Raw genomic sequence first — 12,819 nt, 5'->3', positions numbered from 1 at the left:
ATTTACAGCTGCTTTTTTAGATGATTGTGGCTTTGTTTTTAAAAAGTACTCAAATCCAAGTGACCAGCTGAAAGATCTCGCGTTATACCCAAAAACTGTATAAAATTGTCAAAATATATAAAAACATAAGCTAAAGATTGCAGCTCACACATTTGCTGAGCCACTAGCTTATTTAAAAAAAAATGTTTAACCTTGCAAATTAAGATACTGCTGTTCCTCCTTGGCAAGGGCAATACCAGGAATTTCACCAATTTCATATGTATGAATTATTAAAGCAAACACTCCTATTTCCTTATATATTGACATAAAGGATTTGAAAACCACAAGCAGCAGGGAAAAAAAGGACCACAGTGAAAGCAAGTGTGGAGAGAGAAACCAAGTGGAAAAAGCAGGAGACTTATCTTACCTTCAAGCACTGTAAGCTTGGCACTGGTGTTGATCTCGCCGGCGCTGTTAGTGGCCGTGCACTCGTAAATGGCTTCGTCTCTGTGCGTGCGCAGAGGTTGGATCCGCAGTACGGAGCCCGAACCGTCGTCAAATTCAATCACCTGAAAAAACCCCACAGGAAAGTAAAGATGCAAGAACTCCATTTTTAGTGGCCTTGATATTACACTACCTTTATTATGCGATATAAACAACATACATTCCTACATGCAGATTACTTGATTTTTTCTAATGTGGGAGGTGAAGCATTTTTTATTTGTCATTGGTGCTCTTTTACTAGTTTCTATGTATCCCTTCAATCCCCCCTTAATCAAAAGGAAAAATCAGCTGAGGTCACGTCTAAAAACACTGACACAGAACAGAAGAAGTACAAACCAATAGCTCCTCAGGTACCACAGTTATGTAATGTCACAGAGGTAGGAGTGGCCAGAAATGGCGAGAACCCCCAGCTAAAGTATCCCCTCATCTTCAAAGGGGAGCACAAGTGGGAGGGGAAATACATCACATACGTTACAGTGGTGCGTGCCCAGAGATGGTGTAGCCGGGGGACACGGGGGAAAGGATGAGCGTGTGAAAAAACAAACAGAGATGAAACAGACTACATAAATCAAGATGGAGGGAGATTAAAGAGAAAGGAAGATTGTCTAGGTTCCCTTGGAGAACTGAAGAGTCGGTGTGATGCTCAATAACAGGGGCAAGCCATTGTGCGTCCTGTGTGAATGTGTCATTTGTGTGAATGCTGCCAGTCCGCACGCACGTGTGGATGCGTCTGGTCTCAATGAGAGGTTATAAAAGCAGTCTAACGTGCTGTGTTTGCTCCTGCCTGCATTATGTTTGTACATGCAAAGGTGCTCAGAGATGTGAAAGTCACGCATGAGTGCCCACCTCGAAGCGCTGGGAGCTGACTTTCTTGCCTTTCTTCATCCAGGTGATTCTTGGTTTCGGCTCCCCTGTGGCTTGGCACACAAACGATGCAACTCCACCCGAGATGCCCGTCTGATCCTCAGGGGATTTGACGAAACTTGGCAAGCCTGAGGAAGACGAGGTGAAAGGGATAGAGTAAGGAAAATAAGTTATTGACAGGGAAAGAGGCTGAGACTAAAGGGAGAACTTATCTATCGGTGTCACTTTTCTCCACACAAAGGCAACCCTGAGAAAACCCACACAGGCATTGTTGCTGTGCACACCTGCAGCTCAGTCATGAGAGACACGTCTAGTCTTTGTGTGCTTGTCACTGTATCATGTTCTTACCTTTAACCTGACACATGGTTTAAAACACGACGAAGTTTCTCACTAGAAAAAAATACACTTCTGTTAATTGGGCTGTTTAGCTATCAAATAGTTGGCATATCCCAAAATTGGAGAGTGCCAGCTATGATTTGATACTGTACTGCCGTGGAGAACACCTCCAACTGTGATTTCTCCCATTTGCCTTTAGGGTTCTACAGGGCAACACACTCAGCACCATTGTACATACGACAATGGAGTGTTTCAACAGCCTGTCAAGGCTGACGTGATGCTACAATGTGCATACCTTAGCTCTACGTAACAACTGCAATGCTTTATGCTTTATCTACAGCCTCAGATGTGCATAATCTTGTCTTCGGCACCATGACACAATGTCCCTATTGCAGCTCTGTCAGCTCGTGTTTCATCTCCAGAGTCATTAAAAAGGGAGGTAGGGAACACCTAGACCACAGATGAGCAGACTGCCCCATGGAGACATGCACAAGGGGGTAAATCATTATGCCGTGTACACACAGGAGACGCCAGCTTCCCATTTCTGAGTACACGCTGGGGAGAAATCCAGCAATGGCTTCCACCACTGTTTCTTGTTATAGCATAACATTTGTATTTTTTTTGGAAAAGAAGCATGTGGGGAGGTTCACTATCTGGTTAGCACAACGCTGTAATTTTTTCAGAAAAAGAAGCTCCACCTGCTACATCATCACATTCTGCACTCACTTGGCTAAAGAGAGAGAGACAGAGGTGGTGTTGGCTGTCCTTGCTTGAGGACATATCCACAGAGGTGCTTCCTTCAATGCAATGCAGCAGTTTTACAATAAAAGGACACGGCAAGCCTGCAGGCAGTTGCGTGTGCATGCATACATACCATATGTTACACATATTTAAATTCAACTGGTTGGAGGAAGAAAGGCACTACCACGGTGTGAAGCACCACAGAATAATTGATCGACATGCAGACGTCAATATTTTCTAGTGACCTTTGTGAAAATATGCAAATTCTATTGATTTGAGGTTATTTCTGCTAAAATATCTTCAAAATGAAATCTTTTGACATTAAAATTTCATGAAATTTAATATTAATTTCAAGTCTTGACATGATATCATGACTTTCTTAGTTTAAAATGAAATGAACAGCAAGCACATATTTATTCTTTCAAAGCTGAGACAACGTTGCCAGTACTTAGGATAAAAAATATAATATAACAGCAGTGTAGGTCAAATAAAAGCTAAAAAACTCATAAGAGTGTGTTACGAAAGGTAAACGTGTTTGTCTCTTGTGATGATGTCATGTTGTTTAAATGCCATGTAACGGCACATAACGGTCATATAACTGTCTAAAAAATGTAACACCTTAAAAAAACCCAAACAAATCAAATGTACTACAGCACAGTAAAGTGTTAATGGGAAGTCAACCTGATGTTGATCTTGTCCCCAAACTCACCTGACATTTGAATTCGATTTTTGATATTTTTTTTTGTCCTGGTTATTTTCAGGAACAAGTTTTAGAAAACAGATTCAGCAACTGCGAAAGCACAATAATCTATAGCATCAGAATGTGGCTGTGACACACATGCATGTGGCGGCAAGACACCTGAGTTAACAAGTCCACCCTGATAAGCATTAAGAGTGTATGCCTGAGCATGCCTGAGCCTGCGCTTGGGTGGTGCGTTGGAATGCTCAAACCCTGATTATCAGCCATCAGTCTTAGAAGAGTTGCTGCCAACATCTGTCTGTTGCAGCAGCATTTAGACTGATGTCAGGGTTTTCACTTTGTTGCACGGATGAAGGATCAGACAGTATTAAAATAGTTCAGCGCACATGATTCAAATTAAAGGACATAAGCTTGTGTATTGCCACACTCATTTAAGTTAGAAACTGCTGGATCTTAGAAATCTTTAGGATTTTAAGGATAAACAGAAAAACAGTGGAAACTGGACTCATGGAGCTTTTCCCGTATTAATCCTCTTAAACAAGCTTCCCCTGAATTTCGATAGTTGACCTGTGACTCACGGGCTAAACTGTGGCAAATTCAGAGCTCTCATCGTTAATCCAGATCTCACCGAGCATCAATCACAAAATCACAAGTCACTGCGGTGACCCTGAACCACAGACTTATACATGGGGTTAATGGTGGTCCTACCACACTCCACTGAAAGGACAGAGGCATTTACTTTTGAACTGCGAGAGTTGGTGTTCCTCTGTCAGCACAGCCACCACTGAAGGGTGATATCAAACTGTTGGGTTTGTCAGTTCTTTTCTTAGACAGACAAAATCCAGACTCAACCTTTTTTCTTTGCCTGTGTCCCATTTTCCTGGCTGTCAGACAGTTGTCACATGAAAACAATGGCAGGGACGAGGTGGAAAACACATAAGCCTACCTATGCAAATCTTTCTCTCAGCCACTGACTATGAGTTTTGGGCTGCACTCTCTTTATGCTTTGATACAATACATTCAAAACTCATATCTTGACATGTGCTCTTCTCTCTGGCAATGTGTGGAAAGTGCTGCCATAACTGTCAGGCATAGTGCTTTGCTGCAAGCTGCCAGAATCGTAGGGTTGGGGTTACTGGCTCACGAGTATTGCTTATTTACCAGAATTTGGCCATAATAGAACAATGCTTTAATTAGTATCACTAAACTGGGTTATCAAAATCAAAATCACTCAAATGACTGTTTTAATTACCAAATAAATAAACCAGAAAGATCCTACATGCAAAACAGTGCTGCTGTACACAAACAGCAGCCTGGTTGGTGGAACTGAAAAAAATGTTACTAGAGCAAAAAGCCTTTCATGTTAGAACTAATGAATGGAATAAATGAATTAATCAAAGCTCAAAACAATACATGCAAGTGAAAAACACTCAGTTTTGGACTAATAGGTGTTTCTGGTGTACCCCCACAAATACAGAAAGGCATTAACCTCATTATCAAACAAATTGAAGGGTTATTAGGGAAACAAATGCTAGGCCTTTTTGTTCAAAAACGTCATATAAAGTGCCAGCTTAAACAAGTAACAATATTTAGCATTTATGATTAGTGTGGTGATTGAGTGTATTGAGTGTAAGGTGCATTTTTCTGCACTACTAATGTGAAATTTAAATATGACCTCGGGCGCGGGGTATTGACAAATCTCTATAGATCCTGCTTTTAGAAAACACCAAAGGAGCCTAAAGGCTATGTATGGAGGGGGGATTAAAAAGCTTCTCTCATTTAACCCAAAGCCTGCAGCAGCATTTGTGAGGTCTGAGGTCATTAGACAGATAAGGTATTGGGGTTTCTGAACTGCAGGAGGGCAACAGATCTGGGTTTGTCCTGGCTCAGAAATAATCTCAGTGACATATCAGTCAGTATGCACAGTAAAAGCAATGAGCTGTGCTTTGTGTCTCATGCTTGAGCTTATAAAACTGAAAGACTGTTACAACCTTCATTCATTTACTAGTGATATTTTCTTTTGTTGACTCTGGCTAACACCTTTTGTATGCATCATACTTTCCTAAGCAGCCATTCAGTTTGCCTTTTTCCTAGTCGGGGGCCTCAGAGCAATGCTGGTAATAAAAGCAGAGACAGCGGGGAGAGTTGCGTAAATGGCACTTGTGTGGCTAACAATTAGTCTATTCCCAAGCTTGCCAGAGTGCCCAATGAGAGCTACTCAGTAGTGTAGAGTATCAGGGATCGATACGCACATGGCACAGTGAAAACCATTAATTCTTATTAATAATGGATTAGCAAGTTATCATTTTCATGAGGCAACACTTAGTGTAAATTTGTCTGATGGCATCAGCACTGGTTGTTTTAATGGAACACTTCCATTAAGGCCTTTTCAGCCCATTAGCAGCCAACTTGTTTGCAATTAATGCCATATAAAGCTGCCTCCCCTGCAAGTTATTTACCCCGATAAAGTCAACTGCACTTCAGGCTGTTTGTTTAAACCAATAAACATCATGTGTGCTATCTGCACTATGGTTTTTACAGCTGAATGCCAAGCATTGTGTTGTACATAGCACATTTTACAATTATCAGGGAAGAGCCATAGGAGTGGAAGTATGACGAAGCTTTACTATCGGGGCTTTTAAAAGCCTTAAACATCGATATAAGGAGACAGAAGTGCAACCGTCTCTGTGCAAACAGTGCAGCAGTTCAACAGCTATTTAATTTCATGCAGTGTAAATTACGGCTGCAGCTCATATTTTTCATCAATTAATCTGCATTATTTCTTCTTTTTTATCATTAGAAAATGTCAAAATGCCTATTCTAGTCCCACAACCAAATGCTGCAGTTAATATGGTGAACAGTGCAAAACCCAAATACATAGTTTTAACTACTATTACTACATGATATTTCATGCAAAACACAGAAAAGCATGAAATTGTCATGATCCTGGGTCTTTTGACCCAGCGTTTTAAGTTTGAGTTTATTTTGTTCATTAGGTTATCTAAGTTCATTTGGTTATTAGACTCCTTGTGTTTTCTTCCCCTGTATTTAAGTTTCCCCTCAACCTTCGTGTTTCATGCTGCGTGTCATTTGTTATCAAGTTTGTATTATTATGCCTAAGTGTTTCTAGTTATTATTTTCCCCTCGTGTTTCCAACCATGTTAAATCTCCCCTGCTCTTCATGCGTTTCATGTCTGTGTCTTACGTTGTCAAGTTCGGGTTGTCATGTCTATGTCTCATTATGTTTCCTGTTTTATTGTGAAGAGGTCTGGTGTTCTGTGTTCATCATGTTCAGTTTTACTCTCCCACTGTGACGTCATTATGTTCATGTGTGCCAGCTGTTTCCTCATGTGTCTCCACTTCCCCTAATCACCTCCTGTGTATTTAAGTCCTCTGTTTTCAGTGTGTGATTGTCAGGTCGTCTGTTGTTCACGCCATGTTCTCCATGCCATGTTTCTAGGTTTCATGTCCAGGTTTTTCCATGTTGTTTGTTTAGTTCTCCCAGTTTAGGTTAATGTTAGTTTTATTTCTGTTTGCCTTGCCCTTTATTTGTACCTTTTCTGCCAGCCTCATTAAACGGCTCGCTTTTTGTTGATACTCAAGTCTTGATCCAAGTTCCTTGGTGTCTGCATTTTGGGTCCACTCTTCACAATACATACAGTCTGCTCTCGCCAGACCGTGACAGAACGACCTGACCATGCTGGACCCAGCGGACATTTATTTCAGTGACTTTTTTAAATTCAAGATTCGTGTTACACAGCTTCGTGGACTTTGGATTATCTCCTGTGCAGGGAAGCAGGGGGAGGAGAAGGAGGCTATTCGGGCTCAGTTGACCCGGATAGCCACGGCTAACCCAGGTTTTATGGACTGCCTGCCTGCAGATTTAAAGAAGTTTGCTACAGCCACGATCTCCTCTGCCTCACCATCATCGTCTGAGCAGGTGCCCAGTGTGCAGGCTGAATCACACCAGCCCTGCGGTGATGCAGCTCTTCCTTCACCGGCTACAGGAGTAAGAGTCGGCTTATTCAGTCTCTCACCTGTCTCCATGTCCATGTCGCCACTGCAGCAGAGAAGTGCTGCGTTTCCCTCACCTCAACCGGTGGCTGCTTCCAGTGCTACATTCACCTCAGCTGTAGCGGCGCCGGCCTCCACAACCACCGCTTCCAGGAGGAGGCGGCGTCCAGGTCGTCACCACGGCTCACAGCAACATGAGGTGGGTGATTGTATTCTGAATCCACGCGTTTTTTCTAAGGACAATATTGGAACAAACACTGCCTTAAAGGTTCATGGGCATGTTTATGAAATGACTAAGACTGAAAAATCACCAGCCAAGTCTTCCACGGAATATCTTATCCCTCTGCACAACTACCTAGCATCCCAGTGTATTGATCATGCTATGAACTTTGCTTCCAAGAAGCCAAATTATAGGACATTTTGCACTGGAAGTGCTAGCCATGAGGCTCAGCTAAGCCACTGTGGGACCGAGATCCAGGCCAGGTTGGAGCCAGGGGCTGAGTTGGAGTTTGTGCAGCCTATTTCAGCGTCAGCTGGGGGGCCCGAGGAGCCCGTCCAGCCTCATGCCACGTCAGCTGGGGGGCCCGAGGAGCCCGTCCAGCACCACGCCTCGTCAGCTGGCGGGCCCGAGGAGCCCGTCCAGCACCACGCCTCGTCTGCTGGCGGGCCCGAGGAGCCCGTCCAGCCTCACGCCACGTCTGCTGGCGGGCCCGAGGAGCCCGTCCAGCCTCACGCCACGTCTGCTGGCGGGCCCGAGGAGCCCGTCCAGCCTCACGCCACGTCTGCTGGCGGGCCCGAGGAGCCCGTCCAGCCTCACGCCACGTCTGCTGGCGGGCCCGAGGAGCCCGTTCAGTCTCACGCTTCGTCAGCTGGAGGGCCTGAGGAGCCCGTCTGGCCACCTTCTGCTTCACCACCTGTGGCTGCCTCACTGTCACCTGGTTCTGCCTCTGCTACGCCAGGACCAGCTCCAGCCTGTGCTTCGTCAGCCGCAGCTCCAGCCTGTGCTTCGTCAGCCGCAGCTCCAGCCTGTGCTTCGTCAGCCGCAGCTCCAGCCTGTGCTTCGTCAGCCGCAGCTCCAGCCTGTGCTTCGTCAGCCGCAGCCTCAGAGCCTTCGTCCTCGCCTGGTCCGGCTCCTGCATCAGCTGCTCCTGCTCCACCTGGTCCGGCTCCTGCATCAGCTGCTCCTGCTCCACCTGGTCCGGCTCCTGCATCAGCTGCTCCTGCTCCACCTGGTCCGGCTCCGGCATCAGCCTCAGAGTCTTCGTCCTCGCCTGGTCCGGCCTCTGCCTGTGCTTCTGCTACGCCTGGTCCGGCCTCTGCCTGTGCTTCTGCTCCACCTGGTCCGGCTCCTGCATCAGCTGCTCCTGCTCCACCTGGTCCGGCTCCGGCATCAGCCTCAGAGTCTTCGTCCTCGCCTGGTCCGGCCTCTGCCTGTGCTTCTGCCACGCCTCAGTCTGAGAACTCATACAAACTCATTTCACCCACTATAGACTGTGTTGCTGCAACTTGAAAAGCAACCTACCTCGTCAGCTGGAGGGCCCGAGGAGCCTGTCCAGCCTCACGCCTCGTCATCGTCTGGTCCAGCTTCGTCAGAGTCTTCAGCCTCGTCTGGTCCAGCTTCCTCAGGGCCTTCAGCCTCGTCTGGTCCAGCTTCCTCAGGGCCTTCAGCCTCGTCTGGTCCAGCTTCCTCAGGGCCTTCAGCCTCGTCTGGTCCAGCTTCCTCAGGGCCTTCAGCCTCGTCTGGTCCAGCTTCCTCAGGGCCTTCAGCCTCGTCTGGTCCAGCTTCCTCAGGGCCTTCAGCCTCGCCTGGTCCAGCCTCAGGACCTTCAGCCTCGCCTGGTCCAGCCTCAGGACCTTCAGCCTCTGCTTCTGCCTCGCCTGGTCCTGTTGCGCCAGCTGGAGGTTCAGCCAAGCCAGTCCAGCATCCCTCCACGCCATCGCCTGCAGCGCCATTATCTGGTCCTGCCTTGCCTGGTCCTGCCACGACCCAGCCAGTGGTCGACGCCACGCCTGTGCTCGTCTCGCCCGCCACGACCCAGCCAGTGGTCGACGCCACGCCTGTGCTCGTCTCGCCTGCCACGACCCAGCCAGTGGTCGACGCCACGCCTCTGCTCGTCCCGCCAGCCAAGCCACCCGACAGGTCACGTCCACATCCACACTACCGCCGGCCGCCAGCCAAGCCACCCGAGGGGTCACGTCTACATCCACACTACCGCCGGCCGCCAGCCAAGCCACCCGAGGGGTCACGTCCACATCCACACTACCGCCGGCCGCCAGCCAAGCCACCCGACGGGTCTCGTCCACATCCACACTGCCGCCGGCCGCCAGCCAAGCCACCCGACAGGTCTCGTCCACGTCACCGCCGGCCGCGAGCCAAGCCTCCCGAGTGTGGCCAGCCATGCTTGCTTCTCCACTGCCGCCTTCCACATGGCCGGCCCCCTGAACCCTTGAACTATGGACTACTGTGCCATCGGCCTCCAGGTCGGCCACCTGAACTACTGTGCCATGAACTCCTTTTCTGCCAAGATCATGGTCGCCCTCCTGAAACAGGGTCTCGGACTCTTAAGCCCTTGTGTTTGGACTGAGTGCTTCGGTTTCTTTGTTTTGTTTCTGGCCCTCCATCCTGGACCCCCACCGCCCGCCCTGGGTGGGTTGTGTTGTTTTTGTTTCGTGTTTGTTTTCTTGCTGCTTCTTTTCTTTGTTCATGGTTTTGGGCGTCTGGAATCCGCCCTTGAAGGGGGGGCTCTGTCATGATCCTGGGTCTTTTGACCCAGCGTTTTAAGTTTGAGTTTATTTTGTTCATTAGGTTATCTAAGTTCATTTGGTTATTAGACTCCTTGTGTTTTCTTCCCCTGTATTTAAGTTTCCCCTCAACCTTCGTGTTTCATGCTGCGTGTCATTTGTTATCAAGTTTGTATTATTATGCCTAAGTGTTTCTAGTTATTATTTTCCCCTCGTGTTTCCAACCATGTTAAATCTCCCCTGCTCTTCATGCGTTTCATGTCTGTGTCTTACGTTGTCAAGTTCGGGTTGTCATGTCTATGTCTCATTATGTTTCCTGTTTTATTGTGAAGAGGTCTGGTGTTCTGTGTTCATCATGTTCAGTTTTACTCTCCCACTGTGACGTCATTATGTTCATGTGTGCCAGCTGTTTCCTCATGTGTCTCCACTTCCCCTAATCACCTCCTGTGTATTTAAGTCCTCTGTTTTCAGTGTGTGATTGTCAGGTCGTCTGTTGTTCACGCCATGTTCTCCATGCCATGTTTCTAGGTTTCATGTCCAGGTTTTTCCATGTTGTTTGTTTAGTTCTCCCAGTTTAGGTTAATGTTAGTTTTATTTCTGTTTGCCTTGCCCTTTATTTGTACCTTTTCTGCCAGCCTCATTAAACGGCTCGCTTTTTGTTGATACTCAAGTCTTGATCCAAGTTCCTTGGTGTCTGCATTTTGGGTCCACTCTTCACAATACATACAGTCTGCTCTCGCCAGACTGTGACAGAAATCTTCAAATTTAAGGAGCAGAAACCAATAAAAGCTTTTTTCCTACCAAACAAAGAAACAAACATAATATATTATATGGACCGGTTCTTCCTATGTTCTACTTTACATGATTTATACAACATGCCTCACCCACGTATCTAACGGTCGCAGTCTGAAGAAATAAATCAGAGATCAACTTGTGGTTCATGCAGACTGGAGCGGCCAAGGATCGAACCACCAACCATCTGATTAGCAGATCATTTGCTACTAACTACAGCCACCGCCGTAATCTCAAAACTGTAACCAATTTATTTTTGCCTGTAAGTTCACTGTCTAGTATTGTCACCTTACTTGGTTTCCGACCCAAGAAACGCTTTTGTGGATGGTGCACTATCATCTCCAGCTCATTAATAGTCAGTTCACGCTGCAGTCCCTTATGATAACACAGACACCAAAGGAACTTACTTTCTTAGAATGGTAGCATAGTGGCTGAAGATTGATGGAGCTTTATATGTGTTATCAGAACGTAAGTGAAATCTCAAGAGTAACGCGATTCATCACGACCGAGATACTGTACTTAAGACAAAATGTCAAAACCTATAGCAGAGACAAGAGAAAAGAAAAACATCAAACTTTCAGTGCCCCCCTGGACCACGAAGACAGGCTTTCTATCAGGCCTTCCAGCTTTCCCTGAATTATTCAAGGCAGTGGAGAAGAAAAAGAACTCTAAGTGCAATTATCCTTCATTGCTTTCTTCCCAGTGTAAGCAACATTAATGTAATAGCTTTCATCTTCTCGGGCCGATTAGGAACGAGGGAGGTATCTCTCAACCCTGTGCATCTCTTCTTGACTGTCAGTCAAATTATGACATTTGAAGAAAAAAAAAAAAACAACAACCATGTGCTGTGGTGACTTCTGCTTCGAGTGGGCATTTATAGGAACTGTTTAAAAAATATGGAAGGATAAATGTTTCATTGTGTACTTTTTGATGGTGAGAATGTGGGTGTTCCTGATATCACACGATTGGGAGTCTGAGGTGTTTTATTACCTGTGGCATTTAAACTGGCGCCTAACCTAGATCTAGTCAAAGATGATTCACTACCTGCAACTTCTTTCAACCCACATGAGTCCTTAAGGTAAAGATTTCACAGAGATTAGATAAAGGCAGAAACTCCACTATGATTTCTTTGTTGCGCTCTCTGAAGATAAAACTATTTTTGTTGCAGATGCTGTTTTCCCTTTTTTTTTTGAATTATCATTATGAAATGAGGGCAAACCATAATATGTATTTTACAGTTTCCCTTCCTCAGAGCTAACACTCATAATTGCTTGCTGGTGGGAGACTCATTACATTATTTTCTGAATATAATTGGCACAAAGTCTATCACATAATGTGAATGATGTAAATGTGAAATTCAAAAAAAATGGTCCCCATCTTCAGCGAGTACGTTTTCCATCTCGGTGCCACTATCCCACCTACTAGAAAAAACATGCTACAGTAAGGTGTCAAACTCCAAAGCTCATCTGCATAACCCTGGGGCAACATCAACTCACATGTTTGTTTAGTTCGCTTGCTGAAATGTTCTCATTTGCACTGTCACTTAAGTGTCTTTCCCCTCTTTTTGAAACCAAGAAGGATAACTCACTGTTGCATTTGAAGGCATGTGTGGGTGGTAACCTGGGGATACTCTGTAAAACAAAATATGAAGCTGGAGAAGGACATTCTGAAACCACTGTGAATATATAATAAAGCATATTGAAATCCAAAGTTTCTACCAGCACAACGTGCAACTCATTGACTGTTGGGGGGCTTTGTTAATGCTGCTAGTTAAAGTCTATCCTTGGCTCGGACCCTGACATTAATAGAATAGCGTGCAGAAGATGTTAAGTGTGTTAAGCGATCCCGGGAGACGGTGTGTTTGGGGCTCAGCTGCTGAGATGGCTCCTAGCTTCTTCAGAGATTCCATTTTGGGGTGAGCTCATCATCCATCACTGCACACCCCCTTGCGACCCAACTAACCTCATTAATTTGCCTCCCCTAGATTAGCCTTCCCTCTGAGACCACAAGAGCCCCAACCATTGTTTCCGTCTTCACACCCACATGGCCTGGAGGTCTTAAGTAATTCAACTCTCCACTAATCAAAATTGAGGGGGAAATTAAATTATGTTACAGGAGGAACATAAAACACAACAACATGTGGTTTT

The 12,819-nt window shown here is 45.8% G+C and overlaps 1 protein-coding gene across 9 annotated transcripts in view; it reads right to left on the bottom strand.

Annotated features, from left to right (window-relative positions):
- Positions 1–12,819, bottom strand: part of LOC146647818 (receptor-type tyrosine-protein phosphatase F) — a 171,736-nt gene that overhangs the window by 88,591 nt on the left and 70,326 nt on the right. For all 9 annotated transcript variants that reach the window (XM_085388314.1, XM_085388313.1, XM_085388318.1 and 6 more), the window contains exons 3-4: positions 1,330–1,475; positions 407–548 (exon numbers count right to left, since the gene is read on the bottom strand). In XM_085388314.1, coding sequence (XP_085244440.1) covers positions 407–548; positions 1,330–1,475 — 288 coding nt within the window. The remainder of the gene's footprint in view (positions 1–406; positions 549–1,329; positions 1,476–12,819) is intronic.

The sequence above is a fragment of the Rhamphochromis longiceps genome, linkage group LG18 (assembly GCF_057381845.1).
Source record: "Rhamphochromis longiceps isolate RC_006_pf linkage group LG18, R_longiceps_female_GT1.1, whole genome shotgun sequence".
Classification (NCBI taxonomy): Eukaryota; Metazoa; Chordata; class Actinopteri; order Cichliformes; family Cichlidae; genus Rhamphochromis; species Rhamphochromis longiceps.
Note: the sequence above shows the minus strand (reverse complement) of the source record. Positions and strands in the feature narration are given on the sequence as shown.